This window comes from Ovis canadensis, chromosome 11 (genome assembly GCF_042477335.2).
Source record: "Ovis canadensis isolate MfBH-ARS-UI-01 breed Bighorn chromosome 11, ARS-UI_OviCan_v2, whole genome shotgun sequence".
Taxonomy (NCBI): Eukaryota; Metazoa; Chordata; class Mammalia; order Artiodactyla; family Bovidae; genus Ovis; species Ovis canadensis.
Genome location: NC_091255.1, coordinates 48,415,904 through 48,443,772, shown reverse-complemented (window position 1 = coordinate 48,443,772; position 27,869 = coordinate 48,415,904). Strand labels below are relative to the sequence as shown.

The following is a 27,869-nucleotide window of genomic DNA, read 5'->3' as shown; positions in this document are numbered from 1 at the left end:
AGGCCAGGGCTCACGGCAGTCAGGGGGCCTCGGCAGATAGCCACCCTGTTTACAGCTCTGTCCCTACAGCCCCTCCCCTCAAGCATGGGGTGACCCACTAATTCTGCCATATTTAGCTGAGATGCAGGGCCTGTTCCCAGAAGCGAGCACTGGGGGGGACACCAACGGGTGGGCCCCTCAACCACAAGGAAAGAGACGAAACTCTGGCACGTGATTGAGCATTTATTGCAGCACTAACAGAGGGTGCTGGGGGCTCCACCCTGCCTCTGCCCTCTTCACGTCCCCCTCCCTCCAGTCTCCTTCCCAGAGCACTCCAGATCCTCTTACAGTTTTTCTTCATCCTTTTCTGAAGCTGAAATCTGGACTGGGGTTACTCCTCTCAGGAACCTCTTGCCCTCATCAGCTTCTTCAGCCCTTCCTCCTAGGGCTGGGGGTACTTGGCTGTGCTGGCCCCCAGCTCTTCACCTTTTGTGCCCATCGTCCACTCCCCTCCCTCCGGGAACTCAGGAGATCCAGGCATCCTGGCCTCTGGCTCCCTCCTCCCCTAGCCCCCAACTCTGGGCAAACTACGAAGCATCCGTGACCAGCAGCTCCCCTCCATGGTCCTAGCCAGGAAGGGCCCAGCCCAGGGCAGGCACAGTGGAGCCCAAGTCACAGTCCCTCTCAGCCTCTCTGTGCTTCCTGAGACATGGAGCGAGACAGGGAGCGACGAAGGGTGCCGGGCTTGCTGACAGGCACCACGGGAGGCAGCTGCTTGGTGATCTCGGCCACGTCCTGGCGGTCCACACACTGGCCTCCCAGGGCTGTTTCCAGTGCCAGCAGCTCCTGCAGCTGGATGGGTGTCTCCTCGCGCTCCTCCTTGGTGGCGCCCACCTTGGCGGGAGTGAAGATGGGCAGAGGCAGCACCCGCTGGTAGGGCAGCTGGTATTCCTGCAGCCCACGGCCGAGGATGCCCATCCGCATCACCAGCCAGGGGGAACGCTGCACCAGCGCCTGGCACTGCCCCTGCCGGTGGTAGGTCTCATGGCGCTGGGCATCCTCCTCATGCAGGGAGCAACTGGGAAGGAGAAGCGGAGGGACACTCAACCCCTGAGAGCTGCTGCCCGCCACTCACCGGCGGGGCGACAGAGCTCCCTGGGGCTGCTGGAGGGGCGACTCCACTTTCCCCAGCAGGCACCCTCCTGGCCCCCACCCCCAGAACCCCTCAGGCCTTGTGCTCTGGTCTCATGAGTCTCAGGAAGGGTGCTCTGAGGGAGAGGACGGGGCACTCCTGACTGGCCAGCACTCACCCCTCCTCAGGCCTTGTGGACAGCGTCAGATCCTTCCACTCCGCCCAGAAGGCCTCTCGGCGCTCACAGTTCTCCTCCGACAGCTGGCAGCTCAGCTCTGAAGTGGCCATGATGGCTGCTCACTCCCTCTGGGCTCTCCTCCTCCCAGGCCCTTTAAATAGCCCCCTCCTCCCCCTCTTTCAGGGGCTATTTTCAGCCCCTCTGGCGTCAGATGCTATAAGCAGAGCCAAGACTCACTGATGGGGGACTCTGAGCCCAGGGCGGGGCTGGGGGGGTACCTGGATTCTGGCTGCCCCCAGGTCAGAGGTCAGCTTCTGAAGAGATCAAGATGCTCCCGTGGGGGCGGGGGTCCCCAGAGTGACACCTCCAGGTGTCTGACACTCCTCAAGACACTACCCATGACCAGGCACATGCCCAGCCTCGTGCCACCTTGGCACTTGCCGTCTGCCCCACCCCTTCCCCTCTCCCATGGAGGACATGTCTGTAAACAGAGCGGGAAACAGTAGGAACCAAGGGCCCCTCTGGGCGCTGTACCAGGCCGTCAGGTCCTGTCCCTGCTGCTCTCCTCTGCCTGGGCTCAAGGGCACATCACCCCCTGGACCGTGCCCCCCCACCGAAAGGGACAGTGCCATTCCTCAGGCGTCTGCCCCCAAAGGCCTGGCTCCCAACTGCCACCACCTCACTGGCAAGGGCATCGGAAGTTAATTCCACCCCTGGGATCCTGGACACGAACGAGGAGGGAGGCGGCCCCCGACTCTACCCCACTCCTCAGCTGGGGTGAGATGGGACTCCAGCGGTTCCAGTGGGTGGCAGCCAGTTCTGGCTCCAGCCCCCAAATCAGCCATAATGAGGCTGTGGAGTAGGGGGCGGCGTCCACCCGCTCTGGGCCTCGTTTTCCTCACTTTCTGTTCACAGTGGCCTTACCAGAAGAGCTCTGGGGGCTGCCAGCTCCAAGGTGCCACCAGGCGGGGCCTGGCTCTGGTCCCCAGGGAGCAGGCCAGTTGAAGGGCTTGCAGGGACAGCCCCGCCCCCCAGAGCAGCAGCATGTGCGACAGGAGGCTGGCACACAGGGAGGAGGGCGTGGGGGAGGAGCAGCGGGGGTGTCACTGAGTGGACAAAGCAAAGGGCACCAGGAAGGCCAGGGGCAGAGGCTGTGATGAGACCCTAGCAGGCAGGCCCGTGGGCACCCTCTTGATTACTGAGCACTATACCCGATCCTTGGTGCCTTCATCTTACACAGCTTTAGCAAAGTGGGAAATGGAGGCTCAGGCAGGCAGACCTGCCCGGGGGTCACATGCCTAGCCGGGCCCAAGAGGCAACACCCCCACCCCTGAGTCTATGCAAGTTAGCACCTCAGGAAGCCTGCAGGGAGGGAAGGAGGGCCATTCCCTGGTGGTCCCAAGTGTGACGGGCAGAGAGAGGAGGTGAGCAGAGCCCAGAGGTGCCTCAGTGACCCAGAAGCCCAGGCCTCGCCTCCAGGCTCCTCCCAGCCAAACCTTCAGACCCCAGTATCAGCTGAGGCCTACTCTGGCTCCTTCCAGGTCTCCCCCTACCTCCCGCCTCCCCATCCTGGGCTGGAGACCTTAACCTAACCTTCCTAGCAGGAGACCTGGCTGGGAGGCAGGGAATTTTTACCACTTATCTATCTGACCAGCTGAATGGGGCGGGGGCGGCGGCGGGGGGGGGGCCACTTCGAGAACTGGGTCCCCAGCTGGCTCTATTCTGGCTCTGAGTGGGTAGGAAAGGGTCATGTGTAGGCTGTAGCAGGGTTCCTTCCCCTAGGCCCTAAGTGCTGCCCTTTTTTTTTCACTCTCAAGAGGCCAGGCTGCAGGGGCTGTGTTTTGAGTTCCTGTTTTTAATTGGCTCAAATTACAAAGGTCCCCAAGGAGGCACTGGGGGGTGTGGGTGGAGGACCGCAACCTGGAGAGAACCTGGGAGGCGCAGGCTCCCTGCCAGTGCCCACCACCCCCACCTGCCACCCACACCCCTACAAGTGGAAGTGCAAGTGGAGAAAGGTCCCAGACCCTTTAAATAATCCTAAAAAACCATGATGAGCGCGGAGCTCCCACACCTTCACACTGGTGACGAGCTGCCCCAACTTCGGTCCTGCCCAGGGTCCTCTCCCGCTGAGCCCATGGCTCCCATTCCAGACCCTGCCCTGGGCCAGGTAGGGGACAGTGGGTCTCTTCCTCCCAGAGGCAGGGAGGCCGTGTAACCATTGGCAGGAAAGACCCATTCGGCGCAGCGGCAGAGTCCCAGAGCTTGAGCCCTCAGCCGGCTCATGGCCGCCCCCAGGCGCAGTGAGGCTCGGTGCAGGGCGGGAGCTCAGGTCACAGCGCAGCTGTGGAGGAAGCTCCCCCCTCCCCACTGCCGAGGCCAGGTCCTCAGTGGGCAGCGGGAAGCCCGAGCGGTGCCCCCTCTGGCTCTGGAGGCCGTGGCGACAGGACCCTGGCCCGCAGGGTGGCGAGGAGGCACCCTTATGCCCGGGCACCCAGCTCTCCGATGCGCTGCCGCAGGTGGAAGGCAAATTCGAACATGGTGGCTGCGAGGCTCTGGTGGATGAGGTACCGGGGCAGGCGGCCCTGGGGGAGGCGAGGAGAAGTTCCAGGAAGGCTGGCCCTCGGCAGGGGCTCCCCCTCAACAACTGGCGCCCGAATGCAGGTGCAGCTCTGGCATGCAGCCGAGGCCGCCCTCTCCCCCACCCCTGGCAGGAAGAACATGCTGTGCCCGGGTCTTGGCAAGAGTCACACAAACAGACCTGGGAGGGGGTGGGCTGGCAACCTTTCCTCGGGCCTCAGGAGTCAGAGGTAAAGAGGGGAGGCACAGGGCCTCAGGGCGAGAAGACCATCTGGACCCTGCCCCCAGTTTCAGAGGAAGAAAGGAGGCGGAGAGCAGGGACGCCCAAGGTCACACAGCACAGTCCCCTCCACTCCGCAGAGCCTGCTTCGGGGCCCCAGCACGCCCACCTTGAGATCTGTATTAAGGATCCAGATGAAGGTGCAGACTCGCGGGTTACTGGCTGACTTGAGCACGATGAAGCCCCCAGGACCATTCTCTCCCCTGAGGAGAGAGGCATTGGTGGGGGACCTTGGAGCCAGGCGAAACCCCTGATTCCTGCTCTGCCCTGACCCACCTTGGACTGGGGTAGAAGGGGGAAGGGAGCTGCTGGTTTGAGCAGGGCCAGAACGGGTATCCCAGAGGCCACAGGATACAGGCCCCCACCCCACCTGCCATGGGGTGCTCGAATCCTCCTCCAACAGTCGATGTTTGCACAGCCCCAGGGGCAGGGCGTTTACCACCTTCCAGCTCCAGCTCTGGGAGCAGTGCAGAGCCGCGGGGCTCCACGAGGGGGCGCCTTCTTGGGAGGCCTCAGGCCTGAGCGGTAGGATTCCCATCCCATCAGCTCCCCTGCCTCCACAGATAAGGGAGCTGGCGCCAGGAGGGGAAACAAGCTTGCCCATCACCCAGCAAACACTGTGGTGGTGGTGAGACCAGAGCCCCGGGCTGACACGCAAAGAACAGCGCTCTCTGTGGAACCCCAAGACAGAAGGGTATGTGGGAGGAGGCCACCCACAGCGCTAGGACTAGAGACCAGGAGGGGCTGGAGGAGGCCGTGGAACAGGCAGCCGAGGACTCATGCTTCTTCCTTTGGGTACCTCCAAGCACCATGAGGGTAATGCAAGGCCAAGGGACGGGGAGAACGGGATGAAAGGCAGGAAGGTGATGCTTCAGAACACAGAGCCTCCTGCTGTGCTGGTCCCCTAGACCAGCCACCTCATGGCTCCCAGCCCTCTTCCCGGCTGGTCCCTATTCATCGCCATCCTTGGTCTACTCTGGAGCTCCCCTGAGCCTGGTGGTGGTTCCAGATAAGCAGGATTAAGGACAGTGGGACCGGGTACAGGAAGGCGCCCTCAGCAGGAGAAAGTGCACAGCTGTATACACCAGTCCTGCCCTATTCTCACGGCCACGAGGGGAGGAGCCAGTGCGCATGACCCTAGGCAAAGGTCAGCTCACCTGACGTATTTGTGCGTTGGGGGCTTGGTACAGTGCGTGGTAGCGATGCCCGAGGACAGGTATCGGTCTCGGCGCCGCTCGATGCGTCGGACATTCACAAAGTCCCTGGAGGGGGATGATTAGATGATGATTAGATGATTAGATGCGTAGAAGGTCCAAGGGCAGGAGGCCTGCCTGAGGGGGCGGGTAGGGGGGCTTACCTGGGAGAGACCACGCCACCCGCGGCCCCTGAAGACACATCATAGGAGATGAGGGTGTTGTCTTCTACTCGCTGTAGGATCTGCGGGCATCAGGGCTGACGTAAGGTGCAGCCACCCCCAGGAAAACCCCAGGGAAGGGCCCAGCATCTCAGGAAAGCCCCCAGGTCAGACGGCTCTCTGCTCAGGCCCCATAATTAGGAGCCACTTCCATTCACGGGCGCTGGGACCAACACTCTGAGCATTTCATCCTTCCATCTTCTGGACCCTCTCTTGGAGGAAACTATTACCACCATCCCCATTTTACAAATGGGAAAGCGGAGGCCCAGAGTAGTTCAGTGATGCGACCCGGGTCTCCAGGGGGTTCACTGTTCACACTGGACCACGCCCTCACCTGCCACGTGGCTCTGCCCCGAGGGGTGCCGGGCCTGGGCTGCCGGCTCAGCTCACCTGGCAGGCGGTCACAGTCTTGTTCCACAGCACCATCCTCTCAGGCTGTAGGATCACCTCCTGATATACCAGCTCCGCGGGGCAGGGCAGGAAGGTCTGGGGCGGGGCGGGCAGAGGGCTGGATGGTGCCAGATGTACTTGGGCACACCAGCCCCTTCCTATTGGGTGGGAGAAACCTGCAGGAGGGTCCCCACACCACCAGGCCCTTCCTGGAGTCCCAGGCAGAGCAAGAGGCTCCAGAGCACTCTTTCCATCACCCACCTTCAGAATGAAGGTCTTGCCGTGAAAGGGAACCTCGATGGTGTACACAGTGTCCCCATATTCCTAAGGCAGGGACAGAAGGGCAGCAGGGAGGTGAGTGGAGGGCAGAAGAGAGCCGGGGTGGGGCAGGAATGGGTGACGGGCAGGGCAGGATTTTAACAGCCCAGAGGAGAAAACTTTATAGGAGTTTGGGGGATGTCTGAGCAGCCATTAAAAAACATTGGTTCTGACAAATGTCCTGCCATGAGGAGAGAAAGGCTTTTGATATCAAGTTAAAAGGTAGGAGCACAGCTGCAGCTGCAACCACGAAGGCCCGTGTCTCCGGGCCGCCGAGGCTGCCAGGGGAACTGGCCAGAGAAAGGGACCGGGATGTTTTCCCCCTGTTTTCCAAGCTCTCTGCCATCTTTCTAGATAATATTGTTTTGATCATGAAACAAAACACCGGACACAGCACAGAAGCCTGGCTTCCCCTTCAAAGCTGGAGCTGAGGCAGCAGAGCAGCAGGGGCGGGGCCGGGGGGGGAGCAAGGGGAGGGGCGCTAGAAATGTCCAATCCAGGCCAAGGGGCTGACTCCAGGGCCCAGCCCCCTCCCCTGGGCAGAAATAGGGTTCCAACCCGCGCAATCTTTGGGCTTCTTTCTCAGGCCTCGGAAGAGGGAGGGAAAACGCCCTACAAGCCAACTCTCAGGGTCCCGTGGGAGAAAGGTTTCTTACGTTATTCTTCTCAAACTTCCAGTTCTCTTCTTGGGCCAAGATCTGGTCCACCACCGTCATGGCCTCCTTCCCCTGAAGGATGTACTCCCGTTCCTGGCCAGGGAGGGGAGGCAGGAAGCGGTCAGCCTGGGAGCTGCACCCCTCTGGGTCTTTCTCTAGACACTCCACACATCTCTTTCAAAGGCCTGATTCAGCTGGATGTCCAGATGCAGGGTCTGGGCTGGTCTCCTGTACCCTGTGAGCTCCTGGGGACCAGGTGCTGTAGTTGTTACCCCGGGGACCAGGTGCTGTAGTTGTTACCCCGGGGCCCAGGCAGGAAGGAGACCACTGGGCCTGATTGACGGTGAGCCAGACACTCAGATGGACACTGACAGGCCTTCAGGCTGCCTAAGGTCTGCCCTCCTCTGGGAAGCCCCTGCCCACCTGGCCGAGCCCAGTTCTGGCTCCTGTCTGGGGTGCCCACCCCAGGTAGCGGTAGGCAGCCAAATACCTGGGCAGAAAAGCTTTTCTTCCCAACAATTTCTTCATCGGATTCATTGTCAGACCCTGCAGAAAAACAAGTATGGGGGACAATGGGAAGAGGTGGGGAGGAGGGGTGGGGAGGTGAGGGATTGGGGTACAAGTGCAATGGTGTATAGGGGGATAAGATAGTGTGTGGGAGAGGACTGCTCGCTCTCCCCAGGGTGCTATAGGACGAGAAAGCATAGACCCAGCCATCCTGCTCCTCATAAAGCCCCTCCCTGGAGGTAGTTCCCCTACCCACCAACCCTCACCTGCAAAGGATTCTGGGGGTGAATAGAACTGGCCCTCAGACAGAGCGCCGGAGAAGAGCAGGGGTCCTCGGGCAACAGCAGCCTGGGCGGCAAGGTACCCTGGGGGGCAGACATGGGCAGCCATCGTCCCAGACCAAGGACAACCATGCCTTGGCAGCCTAGGGTCCCCCGGCCCGGGCTCTCTTTAAGGCTCTTGGAGGCAGAGTTGGCAAGAGAGCTCAGAACTGGCCCTCATGCCAGAAACTCTCCTCTCTTGGGTGGGGGTGACCCTCGCTGCATCCCCTCACCCCCCAGCACTCACATCGCTCCTCCTCAGCCTCCTGAGGTAGGACTTTGAAGTCAAGGAACCAGGTCTCCAGCCAGGCGAGGACAAAGGAGACGATGGGGAGCAAGTAGCCGAAGGCCCCTTTGCTGAGCAGCTGCGGAGGGAGGGGGCTGAGCGCCACAGCCGGGGGTCACCCTGGACCCAGAGCCCCACCCCGGAGCTGCTGACTCTGGCCTACACCCCACTCCTGGTACCAGCTGCTTGGGCACCCCCTGTGGCACATGCCTCTGAGATGGAGGGATTAATGAATTCTACAGCAAGATACAGTAAGGTCAGGCTGGAGGAGGAACTTTTTGTTCTTAGGGTTTCCGCAGGGCAAGTGGGAAAAGCCAGTGAAGCTGACCCCTTAGAAAAAGCCAAGGGCAGGAATCCCCCTCACCCAACCCTGACAACAGGAATAGAAACCCGAAGTCAGAGAAGCAGTCCCTTCTTGGGACGAGCCCATCCCACAGGCTGGATGCCCACCAGACCAGCCAGACCCCGAGCCACTGACCTCAGAGAGGATGACCTTGACGATGAGGAATGCACTGGACACCAGTGTGGTGACCTGCCCAGGGGAGGGAGAGACAAACAGACAGAGCAAAGACGGAGCCTGGGGAGTAAGTCCTCCTCCATCCCATCCCATGAGCCAGCCCCACCAGGGCCCGAGAGCTGCCAGGAAAGTGGCATCTTACCGCAATCACCCACCAGTGCCGGAGCCGCAGCACGGCATAGCCCAGGAGCAGTCCGGAGAAGCGGAAGAAGGCCAGGACCTAGCAGGGGAGTGGGGGAGCCGTCACAGGCAGCCACGGGCCCCACCTCGGCTGAAGGCTGGCCGCCCCTCCAACCTGCTCCCCCAGGCTCCCCAAGCAGTGTGCACGCCCCAGCAGAGAATGGCTGAGGCCAAGCCAGTGCTTCTTTGGGGATTACATGTGACCTCCTTGGACGGGGGTCTTGTCTTCCCCTCCCACTTGGGGCTCTCTGAAAGCGGGACCTCATTTGGGAACAGGCTTGAATACAGAGGGCTCCCTGATCAGATTAGGATGCGTGCTGCAGGAAGAAGGAAATCCAGCCAAAGACCCCTGTCCCTGCTCCCTCTCTGCCCGCAGGATCTCCAAGGCCACTCACAAAGATGTCAAAGAAGGAAGTTTTAAAGTTGTAGTTGATGACCTCCTGCTCCAGGTTCTTCTGGATGCCTGTGTTGGTCTGGAAGAGAGAGGTGGGTAGGACCAAGTCCCCAAGGCTGCCCTTTGTCCTCCCAGAGGGAGCAGGTGGAACTTGGAGGAGGGGCTGTAAATGCTCAGCTACCACCGAGGAGCCCTGAGGCACCAGGCGAGCTCAGCCAGGGGCCTGAGACCCCAGTGCTGAGACTGTTCCTCTAAGGATCCAGGCAGTCCAGACAGGCAGAGCTGAGCCTCCTGACACTCGTGAGCACACTGCCTAGGAAGGGGCAAGCCTGGAGGGCCTTGGGAGGTGATGGGCCCTATGCAGGCGCTATGCTGGCAGACAGGGAGCTGGGAGCCGGCCTCTCCCATAATTTCCTCTCCCTCCCACCGGTGCAGTGCTCCATCTTCCCAGGCAAGCATCCATCTGGGGTGACGGGGGCCAAGGGTGGGCAGTGGTATCAGACGGAGCCCCAGGTGGCAAATCGATAGATTAGGTTTGTACTTAATGGGCAAAATCCATCAAGCTGCTAGAGAGGATGGCATGCAGAGTGAGCAGCCTGGTCCTTGCCTCTGCCCCTGCCCTAGCCACCCACACATTTTCAATGGGATCCCTGAGAGCCTGGCTGGGGAGTAAGGAGTCAGGATGCCCATTGAGAGCTAGACTGCAGCCTGATGCCTCAGGCAGAATGGGGTGGCAGGCCCGTGCCTCTGCAGGTGGGGTGCCAGCCCCCAGAATAGAGGGGTACAAGGGGACTCTGGGGGATGGAGTTTGGGAGCCCTGAAGGGGAAGACCCTTCACGATTACCTAGATCAGGGCTTCTGATCTCTGGAAGAGGATCTGAACTGGGGCGGTGGTGGGGGGATGAGGTGTTAAAGATACACAAGGTTGAGACACTGGGTCTGAATCTCGGGGTGAGCTGAGCATCTGGAATGGCTGTAAAGCTCCTGAGTGATTCTGATGCTCAGGGCAAAAGCCAGCCATCTGGACAGCCCCTCACTGAGTCTCGAGCCCTGGTGCATCCCCACCCAATGCCTCAGCCTCAAGACCATTCTGCACCCCATGGGGTCAAACGCCTTGCTGACATCACAACCCACCCCAGCCTGATCCTCCTCTTACTCCTCAGACTACGCCCTCTTGGGCTCCAGAGTCACTGTCCACAGAGCTCTCTCTTCCATGGTTTTTCTCTTTACAGAGAACTCTCCCTTGCCTGCATACCCACTGGCCAGCCCACTGCATCAGGACTCAGGACAGTACAGTTCCTGCCCGTTTTGCCAGCTCTGGCTGCAAGACCTTGGCGCTGGTCCTACAGCCTGGTCAGGGTCCTTGCATACACTGGGCAACACACAGTCTGATAGAAAACTGAGAACAGGGGCTTCCCTGGTGGTCACCTGGTGGAGCCGCCAGGGAAGCCCAAGGGGGTCGTCCAAAGGAATAAGGCTTAAGACCTCAGAAACTCTTCAAATGGCCCTGAACCTCGCTGAGCCTCCTCTCTCATCAGTAAGATGGTCCTTAAGGACCAGTGGCTAAGAGTCTGTGCTCCTAATGCAGGGGGCCTCGGCTCAATCCCTGGTCAAGGAACTAGATCCCATGTGCCACAACTAAGACCCAGTCAAATAAGTGCGGTGCGCTCAGCCGTGTCCGACTCTTTGCGACCCCATGGACCGTAGCCCACCAGGCTCCTCTGTCCATGGCATTCTTCAGACAAGAATACTGGAGTGGGTTGCCATTTCTTTCCCCAAGTAAGTAAGTAACGTCAAACTAAGTAAATAAATATTAAAAAAAAAAACTAAAAATACATGTTTCAAAGTATGAAAATGGCAAAATTGAAAAACTAGTAAAACTTTAATTGGCCACCAAGAGAAACATGATGTTAATTCTATGAACTGTTAAATTCAGCATTCTGAAACTCTTTGTCAAATTTGAAAATAACTTGGACGTTAGATTTTCTCACTCCACAAGGATTTTCACGTCTGCATGACGACTGCTGAGCTATTACAGCCAGTATAGCCATACCGTTGCCAAAGTAAAATCGCCAAACATTTTTTCAGCTCTTTTCTGTCAAGAAAATATTATACATACATTTAATGAAGGATGTGTGTGAATTTTAGTGCCCGCTTTGACGCTGGAAAGCAAAAGTGTTAGTTGCTCAGTCGTGTCCGATTCTTTGTGACCCCATGGACTGTATCCTGCTAGGCTCCTCTGTCCATGGGATTCTCCAGGCAAGAATACTGGAGTGGGTTGCCATTCCGTTCTTCAGGGGATCTTCTCAACCCAGGGATCAAACCTGGGTCTCCTCCACTGCAGACAGATCCTTTACTAGAGAAGCCCAAGGGGATTGTCCAAAGGAATAAGGCTTAAGACCTCAGAAACTCTTCAAATGGCCCTAAACCTCGCTGAGCCTCAGCTCTCTCATCAGTAAGATGGTCCTTAAGGTCACGGCTGTGGCTCCTTCTGGCTAAAGGTGCCAGCTCACCTCTGTGCACAAAGGAGCATCACCCTCAGAGCCTTGCCTTGCCTTCCAGCTCAACATGCCCAGAATCAAACTTCACCCCTGAACCAGCTCCTTCTCTAAGCTCCTCCTTTGTAACAACAGTCATTGTTTTCCTGACCCCTGAGATTGAGACGGAGGTTTGTGACATTGTACAGGGAGCAGTGATCAAGACCATCCCCAAGAAAAAGAAATGCAAAAAGGCAAAACGGTTGTCTTAGGAGGCCTTACAAACAGCTGTGAAAAGAAAAGATGCAAAAGGCAAAGGAGAAAAAGAAAGATACACTCATTTGAATGCAGAGTTCCAAAGAACAGCAAGGAGAGATAAGAAAGCCCTCCTCAGTGATCAATGCAAAGAAATAGAGGAAAACAACAGAGTGGGAATGACTAGAGATCTCTTCAAGAAAACTAGAGATCTCTTCCAGAAAACCAGAGATACCAAGGAAATACTTCATGCAAAGATGGGCACAGTAAAAGACAGAAACAGACAGAAACCTAACAGAAACAGACGATATTAAGAAGAGGTGGCAAGAACACACAGAACCACACAAAAAAGATATTCATGACCCAGATAATCATGAAGGTATGATCATTCACCTAGAGCCAGGCATCCTGGAATGCAAAGGCCTAAGGCCAAAGGCCTAAGGTAGCACCACTACCAACAAAGCTAGTGGAAGTGATGGGATTCCAGTTGAGCTATTTCAAATCCTGAAAGATGATGCTGTGAAAGTGCTGCACTCAATATGCCAGCAAATTTGGAAAACTCAGCAGTGGCCACAGGACCAGAAAAGGTCAGTTTTTATTCCAATCCCAAAGGAAGGCAATGCCAAAGAATGCTCAAACTACCACACAATTGCACTCATCTCACATGCTAGCAAAGTAATGCTCAAAATTCTCCAAGCCAGGCTTCCACTGTGAAATTCCAGATGCTCAACCTGGATTTAGAAAAGGCAGAGGAAACAGAGATTAAATTGCCAACATCTGTTGGCATCCATTGAAAAAGCAAGAGAGCTCGAGAAAAACATTTGCTTTATTGACTACGCCAAAGCCTTTGACTGTGTGAATCACAACAAACTGTGGAAAATTCTTAAAGAGATGTGAATACCAGACCACCTTACCTACCTCCTGAGAAATCTGTATGCAGGTCAAGAAGCAACAGTTAGAACCGGACATGGAACAACAGACTGGTTCCAAATAAGGAAAGGAGTATGTCGAGGCTATATATTGTCACCCTGCTTATTTAACTATAGGCAGAGTATATCATCAGAAATGCTGGGCTGGATGAAGCACAAGCTGGAATCAAGACTGCTGGGAGAAATATCAATAACCTCAGATATGCAGATGATACCACCCTTATGGCAGAAAGCGAAGAACTAAAGAGCCTCTTGATGAAACTGAAAGAGGAGAGTGAAAAAGTTGGCTTAAAACTCAACATTTAGAAAATTAAGATCATGGCATCCGGTCCTATCACTTCATGGCAAATAGATGGGGAAACAATGGAAACAGTGGGAGACTTTATTTTTTTGAGCTCCAAAATGACTGCAGATGGTGACTGCGGCCATGAAATTAAAAGACGCTTACTCCTTGGAAGAAAAGCTATGACCAACCTAGATAGCATATTCAAAAGCAGAGACATTACTTTGTCGACAAAGGTTCGTCTAGTCAAGGCTATGGTTTGTCCAGTGGTTATGTATGGATGTGAGAGTTGGACTATAAAGAAAGCTAAGCACCAAAGAATTGATGCCTTTGAAATGTGGTGTTGGAGAAAACTCTTGAGAGACCCTAGGATTTCAAGGAGATCCGACCAGTCCATCCTAAAGGAAATCAGTCCAGAATATTCATTGGAAGGACTGATGCTGAAGCTGAAACTCCAATACTTTGGCCACCTGATGTGAAGAACTGACTGATTGGAAAAGACCCTGATGCTGGGAAAGATTGAAGGCAGGAGGAGAAGGGGATGACAGAGGATGAGGTGATTGGATGGCACCACCGACTCTATGGACATGAGTTTGAGTAAGCTCCGGGAGTTAGTGATGGACAGGGAAGCCTGGCGTGCTGCAGTCCATGGGGTCGCAAAGAGTCAGACACGACTGAGCGACTGAACTGACTGAGCTTGAGACCTGGAGGAAGGACACGTGCCATCCATAACTCTGACCCACTTTGCACAAAGAGAACAAGGGGAGGCTCGGAGAGGCTGAGTCCCTCGCTGAGCTCACACAGTTGCTACAGAGCAGAAGCTGGGACAGGGGACCAAGCCCAGGATGCCCTCTCCATGCTCCTACCTCTGCATCAGGTCCTGCTCTGCCCTGTCAGCACCTGGAGATTAGGTCCCACTGCCAGCTGGCCAAGCACTGCATGGCAGGGGTTGGGGGTGGTGGTGGGGGGGTGGGCAGACTCCACCCTGACAGGCAGCTCTGTCTCCAGACCATTAGGTGGAATCTCACCAAAACCAAAAGGCCAAAACTGGGGACACTGGAAGAATGCCCAAGGTGGGGAAGGAAAGCTGGGCGTCACTGGGAGTCTTTACAGATTGCCACCCACTGTTCCCTCTGCGTTCGGCACAGCGCCTGGGACACAGCCGGGACTCAGAAATGTTTGCTGAATGAATGAATGAACTAAGCCAGAGAGCAATGTAGGGCAGAAAGAAGACAAAGGCTCTGATAGCTCCACGAGAGCCCTCTGGGATCCGCCTCCTTTCTCAAGTGTGTCCACTAGGGGCCAGTGTGGTGCAGAGGTGTGAGTTCTGGGGCTGGAGTCTGGGTTCAAACCTTGCCTTCTTCACACGCTTGCTGAGAGACCTCCGATAAGCAACATAACGTCTCTGTGTTTCTCTCTCTGGAAAATGAGAACCGCTATTCTTCTAGTCTCATTCTTCATTTTACCCGGAAATCAATACACCCCCAGATGCAACCCTCCAAGGCCCAAGCAATACCCCTCCCCCAACCTGACCTGCGCCCCCAGCCTCAGCCCCACTCACGTTCAGCTCAATGATCCAGAGCAGGGAGATGAAGAGCAGGTCGAAGGTGACGAACAGACAGAAGGTGCGGCGGACGTCGGAGATGGCCCGGCGCTTCTCCGGCAGTGGCGGTGGGAGGAGGTGCGAGGAGAGGCTCTGGCTGTGGGATAGCGATGAGCCCAGGGAGGCCACGGCCGGCAGGCTGCGCTCCAGGTCGCGGCCCAGCAGGTCCCCGGACAGCTTGCTCATCCTGGTGGGCCCCCACCTCCAGCCGGGGTGGGCTGGGCCTCAGTAGCAGGGCTGCAGGGAGGCAGGGTGGCTGGTCAGGTCCTGGGGTCAGGGTCCAGGAGTGCCCGGGAACCTCCTTCGTCCGTTCGAACACAGCCCCAGGACCCCCATTTGTTTCCAAACACATCTGCCCCCAACCCTCGGCCTAACTCTGTGGCCCAGGGCCCTCTCTGCCTCATTTCCCTCTGCCTGACTTCCAGGCTGGAGGCGTCTGAGCATCCTTCTCCCTCTGTCCTGCTTCTTCACCCCCCCACCCCAGGCAAAGTCCTGCAGCCCCATGGTCACCCTTTGGGGCCTCCTGGGTCTTCCCTAACGTCTGGGGCCACAGCTTGCTCCTGCCAAGCCCTGCCCTGTAGTTCAGCCTCTGGGCCTGTCAGCAGCCTCTGGGCCGGCCCCCACCCCCAGGAGAAGTCAGCCCCAAGCTCTGTTCTTTGTTTTCCAAGCACAAAGCCACATTCCCTCCCAGCAGCCAGCCCTACCCTCCCACCCCCTGATCCATGGCAACTGGGAGGGACTTCCTAGAGCAGTGTCTCTGCACAGGCCAGCCCTGGAGGAATGGTGGGATGACATCTTGGTCCCTTCTCTCCGCCACCCCCGCCTCAGGCCCAACCAGCTCTCTCCAGCATGCTCCTAATGGGTGGGCGCGTCTCCAGGCTTTCTCTCCCCCCACCCACAGCAACCACCTCCACGTGACAGCCAGAGAAAGCTTTTCAGAACATGAATCAGATCCTGCCATTCCCTGTTCACAACCCTCCAAGGGCTCCCCGCTGGTCTGAGGATAATACACCCTCCTCATGGTGGCCCTCGCAGGAACGAGGCCTGCCTGGTTCCTCTTACCGCTACTCTTACAAGGCAGGGCCCCATCATCTCACTAGGACAGCCACCCTGGCCTTCTCGGTCCCTTCAGGCGGCAGCCTGGTCCTGCCTTGGGGGCCTTACACCCAAGTCTCCCCAGTCCTTTCAAGCGGCAGCCCCAAGGCCCTCTCCTCAGAGCCTCACACCCTCCTTCCCCAGTCCCAGTGAATTTACCGGCATTCACCTTCTCCCCTGGTGGCTCAGAGGTTAAAGCTTCTGCCTAGAATGCGGGAGACCTGGGTTCGATCCCTGGGTTGGGAAGATTCCCTGGAGAAGGAAATGGCAACCCACTCCAGTACTCTTGCCTGGAGAATCCCATGGAGGGTGGAGCCTGGTAGGCTACAGTCCATGGGGTCACAAGGAGTCGGACACGACTGAGTGACTTTACTTACTTGCTTGCTTACTTCACCTTCTCCAGTCATCTCACTGCGTTCCAGGTCCACACAGGGCAGAATGGTTCCTCCTATCCTCACACAAGACAGCCAAGGCTCCAGGAGGTGAATGGATGTGATCATCCATCCCTTACCTGCCCGTGTGACCGTGAGGTTGAAATCCTCATAAACACGCGAGACGAAGTGGGCAGTGGGGCACTCCCTCCCTGCTGAGCAGCCCCCAGGCCTATGGTCCTTGCCCTAGCAGTCTGCTGGCAGGGGCCCTCAGAGGCCCTGTCCCCCAGGCGGGGGAAGGAAAGGTTTAGGCTAGAGCAGAGGGGAGCTGAAGCAGCATGGTGGGGCCTGAGTCTCTGGGACCCCATGAAGAGTCTCCGAGTCTTCCCACATGCAGAACCAGGGTGCAGGTCTTGGGGGCTACTGGAAGGGGAGCCCTGGATCTTTGTGCTTGATCCTGGGAAGGCCAAGATCTAACCGGTCCCCGCTCCATAGCCGTCCGTCCTCTCCACACATTTGCTGTCTGGTCTCTTCCATGCTTCAGCTACTAAGTCGAAAACAAGCCCCCATTCTGTGGCCAGCAGGGTTTCTGAGCAAGCCGGCTCACCCGTCCCTCTACCTCCGTGCCAACCCAACAGTCAGGACCGACTGTTCTCCGCAGAAGCACCAGCCGCTACTACTCTTTCGAGGTGCCCATGCTAAGCTCATCTGGAGGACGCTGAAGGAAAGCTGGACCAGCTCTGGAAGGCGGGGCCAGAAGAGGCTGCTGGCAACAGGACCCCCCAGCATCTATCAGCCGGATCTGGTGTCAGGCCCCACGCTCAGCACCCCTCACTGTGACACAGCCGCAGCCCTAGGGCGGGTGACATTTCCTTGTCTCCAATAGCCCGCTTGTCTTCTGCTAGACCTGTCTCCATCTCTCCTCTCTCCTGTCTCTCTCACAAGCCACCTCTTCACCATTCTCTGGAACTGTCTCTGTACCCCCTCCCACGTCTGTCTTTATTCCGCCCCCTCTCTGGGTCTTCCTCTCCACCTCTCTCCCATCTGCGAGTGTCTCTCCACCCCCATCAGATTCCTCTCTGGTTTTCTCTTACGTGTCTCTCTCCTTTCCTACCTGCCTCTTCCCTGTCTCACTGCAGGGCGCTGTGGCCTCCCCACTCCCCCTCTGCCCCAGGGTCTGTCTAGTCTTGCCCCCTGGCTTTCTCCCTCGCTCTCTGGGGACAGGACTTGGGTGGCAGCAGCTTGGGTGTGAGACTCACTTGGAGTGCAAACAGCACTGACACTCACACCTCCAGACGTCCACGTGGAAGTGAGAGACACAGAGTGGGGCTGAGAGCAGAGGTGTTGGGGGAGCCCGAGAGAGCTGCTGACGCGGGGGGTGGGGTGGTGAGGGAGCCAAGCACCGGGGGCTCTACAGCAGGGGTGAGGGCTTCCAGCCAACAGTCGGAGAGAGCAGGGTTCTGCGTGACCCTCCTCCATGAAAGAAACTGAGCATCCAAATAAGCAAGAGCTGGAAGAGGTGAATGAGTTCAGGGGCAGCCATTAGCCTGAATAACTTTGGGCAAGTCCTTCTTAGCAAGCCTCCATTTCCCTATCTCGGAGAAAAGTCCTTTTTTTTTTTTTTAATGTATTCATTTTTTAACTGTAGGATAACTGCTTTACAGAATTTTGCTGTTTTCTGTCAAACATCAACACGAATCAGCCACAGGTATACATATGTCCCTTCCCTCTTGAACCTCCAGGGAAAAGGTCCGGAAAAAAAAAAAAAAAAAACCCTTTTAAACAAGAGAAACTTAAAACAACATCAACCAAAAAACCTTACCTAGGATCTCAATATATAAAACAGATACATTTGCAGGGCAGCAAAGGAGATGCAAACATAAGGAATCGGCTCACGGCCACAGCAGGTGCGGAAGAGCGTGGGATGGCTTGAGAGAGTAGTATTGAGAGAGACCATACGTAAAACTGATAGCCAGTGGGAATTTGCCCTATGATGCAGCGAACCGAAGCTGGTGCTCCGTCACATCCTAGAGGGGTGGGATTGGGAGGGAGGCGGGAGGGAGGTTTAAGAGGGAGGGCACATGTTTCTACTTCTGGTTCATACTGATGTATAGTAGGAACCACCAAAATATTGTAAAGTAATTATCCTCCAATTAAAAATAAAATGATTTTTTAATTAAAAAAAATAAATGTTGATGTTTGGCAGAAACCAGCACAATTTCTGTAAAGCAATTATCCTTCAATTAAAAAACAAATTAATTTAAAAAAAAGAAAACAGATAAAAACTGGGAATTCCCTGATGGTTCAGGGGTTAAGACCCCACACCTTCACTGCCAAGAGCGCATGTTCAGACCCTGGTCGGGGAACTAAGATGCCACAAGCTTCGAAGTGCAGACAGTAAATAAATAAAATGAATAAAAACAGGACTGTATAGGTCCTGCCATAGGATGTGGCCACAGAGAGCCCCACAAGTCAGCCTTCCCTCAAACTCCATCCAGGGTCACCCTGAGGAACCTCCATGGGTGTGGTTTGAAAAACTCACTCAGATGACATCAGAAAGTTTTGAGTTCCCTGAGACCACCTGCCAGCTCCAGATATGAAAACCACCTTGGCCTAGAACTGCTCTCTACAGTCCTCAGAACACTGGCCTGGGGGGATGGAGGGAGGCGGCTGCCGGCAGAGCAGGCTGGCCTCCACCCTCCCGACAGGGGAGGCAAGAACGAGGGTCAGGGGGCTGCTGCCACCCAGCCCCCTGGGAGCAGCGCCCCCCTGCCAAGCCCACCGCCTGCTGTCACCAGCCCCTCCCCAGCACCTTCAGAGGTGTCAGGAGGGGAGCAGCACGTGTGGCGTGAAGAAGTCGGCCTGGGCTGGCTGCAGACAAGACACCTGATGTGCTTGTGGAAGCTCAGCTGCTTGGAGAGAGTGGGGTAGGCGGGGTGGGCGGACCGGTGGCTTTTCTCATCCTGGGTCAGAAGGGTAAGAGGGGTCGGGAGGAGGCGGCCAGGCAGGTCTCTGAGCACAGGGAAAGCTCTGGGGGCCCCTCACGCCCCTTCCCAGGCCTTCTCTGACTGGCCCCAGGAAACGCTAGCCTGGGGGCAGCAGGAGCTTTTGGGTGGGTCCCCACTCAGCAGAGGACAGCAGGCAGCTGGTACCTCTGAGGCCGGGGTTTGAGTCTCGGTCCGCTCTCACCAGTCTTGCGACTGGGGCAAACAGAACATTCTGAGAATCGGCTTCTTCAGTTGCATTAAATAAGGGGAATGATAATATACTTAGTGCCACAGAACTGTCCACTTAAAAGTGGCTAAAATGGTAAATGTCATGCTATGTATGCTTTCCCACAATAAAAGGCAGCATCTCCCATCTGTGATTGCTACCGGTGATTGCTGCCCCATAGGCATTTATGGATGGAGAAGGCAATGGCACCCCACTCCAGTATTCTTGCCTGGAAAATCCCATGGACAGGGGAGCCTGGTGGGCTGCAGTCCATGGGGTTGCTAAGAGTCGGACAAGACTGAGCGACTTCACTTTCACTTTTCACTTTCATGTATTGGAGAAGGAAATGGCAACCCACTCCAGCGTTCTTGCCTGGAGAATCCCAGGGACGGGGGAGCCTGGTGGGCTGCCATCTCTGGGGTCGCACAGAGTCGGACACGACTGAAGCGACTTAGCAGCAGCAGGCATTTATAGAAGTGTCAGGGGAAGGATGGCTGCTGTTTGGCCAGTGGGGGTGGAGATGGAGCAAGCGAGTGGGCAAGGCCGTTCAGGTGAGAGGTGTGGGGGCTTACACACGACAGTGATGTGTAATAAACTGCCCTCAAAGGCCTGAGTTGAAATCTGAGCTCCACAGTTCATGTGCCGGATGTCCCAGAGCAAGCTGTCCAAGGCTTCAGTGTAGGCTTCCTCCTCTGTGTGCACTATGGGCCAAGTTACAGAGGCTCCAGGCAAGCGTGAGCTCCTGGGGAGGGGGGAGGTGTCCTGGCTCCCTGCACAGGCTCTCGGGGGAAGCCCGGACTGACCTCTGATGCTACCCCTTCCCACTTGTGCCTGCCCCCTCAACCTCCCCCAGGGCCCGATCTCCAGTTCTTGGGTGGCTGGGGCACAGACAGGGCCCTTCCCAGGCCTCAGTCACACCCTGGGCTGGAAGCTCCAACCATCTCTCTGCCAGTCTCTGGCTGACATTTCCTGACCAAAGCAAGTCTGTAATGTGCCTATGTCTGTCACTCACTCAGCAAGACTCCAAGGCTGCACCTGGAAACGGGGACTGGGGGATACCTGTATGGACCCTGGGCCGCCTGGTGGATCAGAGGAGACAGCGGTGAGTGGAGAGCTCGGACAACAGCCCCTGACGCCACAGAGTAAGGCCTTCATAGATGGGAGCCATGGCCACCGCCGCCACCTCTGTGGGCCTCTCCCCCTCTCCTGTGCCCAGCTTTCCACGGATGGTCAGGCCAACCTACACAAGTTCCAGCTAGAGCTCCCTCCACCAGCTCTGTGACCCTGAGCAGACGAACACCTCATCTATGTCCAGAAATGATTCTCACCTCAGAGCAGTGCAGCATCTCCAAACCCTCTCCCCAGGCCAAGGGGGCAGGAGACATGGGTTCAAAACATGTGCCCCCCCTTGTATGTGCGAGCATGCTGTCGCTTCAGTCATGTCCAACTCTTTGCAACCCTGTGGACTGCAGCATGCCACACTCCCCTGTCCATGGGATTCTCCAGGCAAGAATACTGGAGTAGTTGTCACGTCCTCCTCCAGGGGATGGTCCCCACCCAGGAACTGAACCTGGGTCTCCTGCGACTCCTGCATTGCAGGTGGGTTCTTTACGGCTGAGCCACTGGGGAAGCCCGGATTCCCACCTTACTAGTCACTGAACCTTTCTGTGCCTCGGTTTTCCCCTCTATAAAATGGGATAATGGTAGTATCTACTTCTTAGAGGTATTATAAGGTTTAGGCGACTTATTACACGTAAGGACCCAGAACAGTCCCCGACAAAGAGTGACTGCTGTGGAAGGGCTAGCTAACGTGGCCCCTGTCTTATCTTAGGTGGAAACAGTCTCGAGTTCAGCCTCTGTGGGATGGCTGCAGGCCAGGGCTGGGGTTGCTCTGGATTGAGACTCTGATGATGCCCAGGTTAATGGAGAATCCACAGATGGGCAGGAGACAGAGGCTCTGGGTGCGGAAGAGGCTGGCCTCGGGTTGTATTCTGCCACTGGCCAGCCTGGGAGGAAGCTGGCTCAGGGAAGGAGGACAGCAGACCAAAGAGGCCGCACACCACCCAGACGGGCCAGGAGAAAGCAATCCGGCTGGCAGTGGCCCCGGCCGGCCCCCTGCAGACATCCTCTCCTTCACTCCTGGCGTCCGTTGCCGGGAGCTGTGGAAATGACAAGACTGGAGCTTGGAGAGGCCTGCCCACAGCCTGCCCTGGACAGGGCGGAGCCGACCCCAGGGGCACGTGGGCTTCCCCCAGTGCTGGGCTAAACCCAAATGTGGCCACCTTCAGGGCCTGTGGGGAGCGAGGTGTCAAAAGACCCCAGAGCCTGTAGAGAGCTCAGCGCCTTCCCCTCCACACCCGAACCATGAACAAATCCTTCCAAGTCTAGCCAGTGTCCGCTGCTGCTCACCACTAACAGCACCCTGCCTGAGCCACCATCTCACATTTGCTACAGCTTCCTGACTGCCTCCTTGCCCTGGTCCCAAGTCTGTTCTCAACACAGCAGACAGAGAAACCCCAGTAAACGTCAGGCTGCACCTCCTTGACATCCCAAACTTCCAACAGCCTCCAGCTCCCCCACAGTAAAGGCCAAAGTCCCTGCCCTGGCCTACAAGCCTCCTCTTCCCCTGGTACCTTCCGCTCCAGCCACACTGCTCTGTGGACGCGTCCAGCACGCTCCTACCCCAGGACCCTTGCTCCTGCTGTCGTGTCTGGATTTCCTCCCCTTGGTCTCTGCAATGTTCCCTCCCTCTGGAGAGGCTTTCCCTGAACCCTCCATTCAGCCACATCCTGTATCCCCTCACCCTGCTTCCTTCTTGACAGCACCCATCACCGCAGACATTATACGTTTACTGGTCTGCTTCCTGCCTGTCTTCTCCCACTGGATCAGGGACACCCTGCCTGCTCACGGCCGCTTGTCCGGTTCCAGCACCAGTCTCACAGCAAATACTGAGGAAGTGTGCTGAACGCCCGCAGCGTCACATGTACAGGTGCTCCTGCACACACTCACACCCAATCCTGGAGGAGCGGCCCCACTGGACCAGCCTCTGCTGGACTGGACTCCACCCTCAGTTGGAGTCTCATGTTACCCAGAGCCCGGGCCCTTCCTCCACCAGCAGGCAAGGGGGAGGACTGGTTTCCCAGGCAGCCTCAGGCAGGGTGGCTGCTCCCCTCCTCTCCTCTGAGCCCAGACTCACAGGGACAGGCCTGGGGGCAGGTTTAAACCCCTAGGATAGCCACTCCTCTCTTGTGACGGGACTGACACCCCTCCCCCAATACTCTCCAGACACTGGCTGTTCCCAGGACACCCCATGGCCACTTGGTCTCCCTTCACGCCTCCAGTTCCCCAGGGGTGGGGTGGGGGGGGGACACTCTTAACTCTTTAGAGACCAGTTCAAACGTTGCCTCCTGGACAAACCTCACTCTCAGCGCAGGCTTCCCCAAGCCCAGATCTCGGGACCCTGGCTCAGCCCTTCAATCCCCACAACCCTAGACTTGAACCTCAAACTCATCTCTCCTCCAGCCCTTGAGGCCCAGGTCACAGTGTTTGGCCATGCACACGTCAAGTAGGTTCACTGGCCTGTGGACCACCCTGGAATAAGGGAAAGGGCACAGATTTGGGGGTTGGTCAGGAGACCTGGAGTCAAAAGCCAAAGGCCATTCTTTATTATACTGTGTGCCTTTGAGTCTCTCTGAAACTCAGTCTTCTCATCTGTAAAACGGGGATGGTAGAGTGCCCACATCACAGAGCTATTGAAAGAATTAGAAATGACAGCTGCAATGTGCCTGTGTTTAATTAACAGCAGCTATGACTACCATCGGCGGCCATGGGAACAGTGTTAGAGGCAGGGCCCTGCGTCAGGCACATGCAGCACGGCACTCTGCCCAAACTGAGGGTCCATCAGTACTGCTGGATGGCAGGATGGGCCCTGATCTCAGGGAGCTGCCCCAGGATGATACATATTAGGCTCTCCTGTAGTTCAGGGATCGGTGGCCTATGCCATCAGCCTCGGCACAGTTGGCTTCCCGGTCCCTACTCTGCCCCACCAGAGGGCTTGGGAAGTTCCCTGGAGAAGCAGGGAACTGTGTCCCTAGAGAGCCCAGGACACAGCAGCAGTGACAAGTAAGATCTCAGAGGCCAAGCCGGGCTCTTTCCCTTTTCCTTCTGAGGAAGTGAACAGGCCCCAGTCAAGCCAAAAGAGAAACCGTACTCATCACGGGACGCTCCCACACTGCCCTAGCCCAGGAGGCTCTGAAGTACAGTTTACAGGGCTTTCCTTGCGGCTCAGCTGGTAAAGAATCCACCTGCAATGTGGGAGACCTAGGTTTGATCCCCGGGTTGGGAAGATCCCCTGGAGAAGGGAAAGGCTACCCACTCCAGTATTCTGGCCTGGAGAATTCCATGGACAGAGGAGCCTGGTAGGCTACAGTCCATGGGGTCGCAAAGAGTCGGACACACTGATCCACTTCACTTTCACTTTCTTTCACTTTCACTTACTGGAAAATCCTATCAAACTGAGATCTACTCAGCGCTTCAGCTCCCTCCACATGCCAGGCCCTATTAAATGTCAGAGATGTCCCTAGCTCTGTGACTCTATAACCCCAGCCTACTCAAGGGCTGGTGAGTCAGGCCCCACCCCACCCCTCAGTGCTGTTGGATAAAACAGGACTAATGAGGTTGAGTTCTCAAGGTCAGTTTGGAAAGGGCTGGTCCATCTTCCAGGGCAATCTCAGTCCTATGAGCCTAGATGACAGAAGGCCCTGCAGGGGTGGGCGTGGTTCAGAACAGACTCTTCCCAGCACTGGCCCTGACCAGCCCCTTCCCAGGCAGAAAAAGCTCAGAAAAGCATACAACAGGCAGGATGGTATACCTCCCTTGTCCCTTGTCCCACTGATGTGGCAGCTGTCCCTTTGGGGACTGGGAGCCCAGGGCAGTTTCTGGGACATGATTGTAGACCAGCAGTCAGAAGACAGTTCCTGCTGAGTGAACCTGACCTCACCTCCCAAGTCTCAGCTTCTCTGTCTGTAAAATGGGGACAACAATCTCTGTCGTTGAATGCAACAAGCGTGAGCTGTCAAATGTACAGAATTTCTGGTCTCACCCACACCCTTTCCCCTAAACAAGTCTGAGTGTCGGAGAGCTCGGTTTACCACAGCAGGTAAACTGAGAGCCTACAGCATGCCAGCCACTGTGTTGGTCCCTGGGGTTATTCACTCAGGGGGTCCGGGTCTGGGAAGGGAGGCTGACAGATAAAGGCAGAGTGCCACGCTGCGATCAGCACTTTCAGGGAGGGATGAACAAAGGACTGTGGGCTCCCAGAGAAAGGAGCATCTGACCCAGGCTAGAGTTGGGGAGGTCGGGAAAGCCACAGGGAGGAGGAGCCATCTGACCCAGGCTTCTGCATCTATCAGCCGGAGGCAAGGAAGATGGGCACTCCGGGCTTGAACAGAAGCCCAGAATCTGGCTTATAACACAGGTCCAGCCCACAGGCATGCGTGCTGACCTTACCCCTAGGGCCCTGCCCTCAAACTTGGGTACCAAGCCTCCAGACCTCCCCAGGGCATGGTCTCTGCAGGTTCCTAATCTAAGGGGATACTTCTTCGTGGCCAGGTGAAGAAAGGAATCTGCCCTCATGCCCACCTCAGCCCCCTCCCCTGAAGGAGCTCTTCAACTGGAGGATACAGCTTTCCTTTCTTTGAGCCCACCCTGGTCTCTGCCTCCCGCTGGTACTCATTCTCTCATTGAGGGCCCCTAACTGTCAGCTCCTCTGGAAAGTCACTCTTGGCCTTTTTCTTCCTTGGGTTCCCAGAGTTCTGTGTACATTTCTCTAGAACTCATGCTTGAAAGTGAAAGCAAAAGTGAAGTTGCTCAGTCATGTCCGACTCTTTGCGACCCCGTGGACTGTAGCCTACTAGGCTCCTCCATCCATGGGATTCTCCAGGCAAGAGTACTGGAGTGGGTTGCCATTTCCTTCTCCAGGGGATCTTCCCAACCCAGGGATCAGACTCGGGTCTCCCTCATTGGAGGCAGACGCTTTAATCTCTGAGCCAACAGCTTGGCCTCTAACATTTATCCATTTCCAGATTCATTTCCTGAGCAGAATGGCATGGTATCTAGGTCTTCTACTGTTTTGAATCCTCACCAGTCAAACCCAGATCCTGCCCCTAATGCCCTCTACCCCAGCATTTTATTTACTGACAAAGAGTCAGGCTTTGGAGCTCTGAGACAGAATGAGAAGCCACATCAACTGTTCTCAGCAGTTGATAAAATTAAAAGTCAGAATCACTGTTCTTTATCCTTCTTATGTAAACAGTAATAATAGTTAACACTCATTTACTGAGCACGCCTGTGCTCACTGTTTTAAGCCCTAAACATACACTATTTCATTTAATCCTCATGATAACTGTACCAGATAGGCACAGAACTATCTCCATTTGACAAACAAAACTGAAGCACTGCCTTCATCAATATCATAATAGTCCTGCGACCCAGGAAGTCCAGTTCAGGAGTCTGTATCCTCCATCATCACGCTATTATGGACAGGGTGCTGCAGGGACTCAGATGGGACAATATTTAGCCTTGGGCAGGGGCGGTGATCCAGAGGTGATGCTGCCTGAGCAGAGCACTAAAGGTCAAGTAGAAGGTAGACAGCAGCTAAGAGGAGAAGGGACTTTCTAGGCAGTGGGGCTGGTGCCTGCAAAGCCATGGAGACACAAAATGGCAAGGTGTAGGCAAGCGCATCCTGCAATGTCATATTATTGGACCTCAGGGTACACATAGGGTAGGAAAGAGAGCCGTGTAATCTGTGCTAAAGATTCAGCCTTTCCCATAGGGACTGGGAAACCATTCAAGGGTTTTAAGCAAGGAAGTGACGTTATGAGACATCTTTTTCAAGGACCACAAGAGTTACAGTTGGAAGACTGGGTTGCAGGCGGCCGTGAACTGGAAGTTCCTGCAAAGTCACCGCAATAATCCTGGTCAGAAACATATCAACAAGGGTGCTGACAACAGGGCCAGAGGCATGGGACCAGGTGCGAAGCATTTTAAGGAAGTTACTGGACTAGGTCACCTCTTAGATATGAGAACTGAGAAAGAAGAGGAAGTATAAGATAATTCTCAGGTTTCTGGCTAGGATGGGGTAGTTCAACTTCAGACAGACTGAGTGGCAGCTGAAGGAGAGCCATCCAACTGGTAGCTGGATGGCCAAGCCTGAGGCTCCAGGGAGGGGCTTGGCTGAAGCTAGAGATCTGGGTGCCTTTTTGGTACCCTAAAGTTGAAGCTAGGCTTCCCAGGTGGCTCAGTGGTAAAGAAGAATCCGCCTGCCAATACAGGAGCCGCAGGACACTCAGGTTCGGTCCCTCGAGGAGGAAATGACAACCCACTCCAGTATTCTTGCTGGGATAACCCCATTGACAGAGGAGCCTGGAGAACTACAGTCCAAGAGGTCACAGTTACACACGACTGAGCCACTGAACACAGGGACGCAAAGCTGAAACCATGAGAGTAGACGGGACCATTCAGATTCAGTGTACAGAGTAACGGGCTGGGGCAAGAGGAGACTGTGAAACGGTACTTCTGCAGTCAGAGGAGTGGGAAGAAAATAAGGGGATGCTGACGCGGAGGAAGCCAAAAGGGGGGGAAGGGGCACATATCCACTATTTCAATTACGGGTTAGTGTCACTCGTGTTATGCACCTTTAAGAACTCAAGAAAGATATCCAAGAGCCCTCCTGATGTCCATTAAGAAGTCATTCATTGCCATTTCCAAAGGAAGTTGAGGGAGCCCGGATGACAGTGAGACGGAGACCTACAGGAACTTGCAGATATTTTCCTGCTCATTCTTAACCCTGACACCTCCCCATAACCAGTTCTTGCTCTTAATACCCAGACACCACCCCCTCACAGTGAAAAGAAAAGCTATGGAGGGCGATCCGGAGCGCCCTTCCCGGACTCTTTCGAGTGGGCGGGGCCGCGGACTGTCAGCGCCGAAGACCCCTGAACCTCGCGCGGGGTGGAGCTGAGGAAGGGGGCGGAACGTGGGGCGCAGGGGGTGTGGGAAGGGTCGGACGGAACCAGGAACGGACACCCGCTAGGGAGACGGGATCCGCTGGCAAGACGTAGCTCTCGTACCACCACCTGGTCCCAGTGACCTCTTGCGGACCCACCTGCTCCATGTCAGCCACGACCCCAGCTCTTCCTACCCGCAACCGCAACCTGACTCCGCCGCCCCAGCAGCGCCTCCGAGCGGAAAGGGATCTCCCGACGCCACTTCCGCCACTGAGTCCGCCCCCGAGAGCGATCCGGGACGTGCGTAGGCCTGCAGCCCCGCCCCTTCTCCTCAGCCCCGCCCCCAAGCCCTCGGGCCCCACCCCCCAAAGTCCGGAAGTGGGGACTGAAGCCAAAGTTAGGCTTGAAAAGAGCTTCCTAACGGTAGGGGGAATTGGAAAGAAGCCCAGAGACATCATCCTTGTTGGGTCACGAAAGCCTGGCACTATGGAGAAAAAAGGATCTTCCCC

The 27,869-nt window shown here is 56.3% G+C and overlaps 2 protein-coding genes across 3 annotated transcripts; both read right to left on the bottom strand.

Moving 5' to 3' along the window:
- Nucleotides 1-202: 202 nt before the first annotated feature.
- On the bottom strand, nt 203-3,673 carry TCAP (titin-cap). Its single transcript, XM_069543332.1, has 2 exons — nt 1,290-3,673; nt 203-1,057 (listed from the first exon to the last, which is right to left on the bottom strand). Exons 1-2 carry the CDS (start codon nt 1,397-1,399, stop codon nt 664-666), a joined length of 504 nt encoding a protein of 167 aa, XP_069399433.1. The 5' UTR covers nt 1,400-3,673; the 3' UTR covers nt 203-663.
- On the bottom strand, nt 3,125-27,724 carry STARD3 (StAR related lipid transfer domain containing 3). Of its 2 annotated transcripts, none has more exons than XM_069543330.1 (15): nt 27,519-27,724; nt 14,634-14,912; nt 9,130-9,207; nt 8,697-8,774; nt 8,516-8,569; nt 7,999-8,116; nt 7,698-7,796; nt 7,415-7,470; nt 6,925-7,017; nt 6,212-6,274; nt 5,951-6,046; nt 5,504-5,583; nt 5,304-5,408; nt 4,256-4,349; nt 3,125-3,871 (listed from the first exon to the last, which is right to left on the bottom strand). In XM_069543330.1, the coding sequence occupies exons 2-15, from the start codon at nt 14,859-14,861 to the stop codon at nt 3,767-3,769; spliced, it is 1,347 nt and encodes a 448-aa protein (XP_069399431.1). In that variant the 5' UTR covers nt 14,862-14,912; nt 27,519-27,724; the 3' UTR covers nt 3,125-3,766. The 2 variants fall into 2 exon arrangements, with proteins under 2 accessions (XP_069399431.1, XP_069399432.1); XM_069543331.1 differs by lacking the exon at nt 27,519-27,724 and adding an exon at nt 16,148-16,660.
- Nucleotides 27,725-27,869: the final 145 nt, after the last annotated feature.

Coding starts and splice junctions, on each gene's coding strand:
- STARD3 (XM_069543330.1), bottom strand. CDS start 14,861: ATGAGCAAGCTGTCCGGGGACCTGCTGGGCCGCGACCTGGAGCGCAGC. Junction 7,471..7,697: donor ACCCCCAGAATCCTTTGCAG/GTGAGGGTTGGT, acceptor GTTTTTCTGCAG/GGTCTGACAATGAATCCGAT. Junction 5,409..5,503: donor GGTGGCGTGGTCTCTCCCAG/GTAAGCCCCCCT, acceptor ATCCCCCTCCAG/GGACTTTGTGAATGTCCGAC.
- TCAP (XM_069543332.1), bottom strand. CDS start 1,399: ATGGCCACTTCAGAGCTGAGCTGCCAGCTGTCGGAGGAGAACTGTGAG. Junction 1,058..1,289: donor TCCACAAGGCCTGAGGAGGG/GTGAGTGCTGGC, acceptor TCTCCTTCCCAG/TTGCTCCCTGCATGAGGAGG.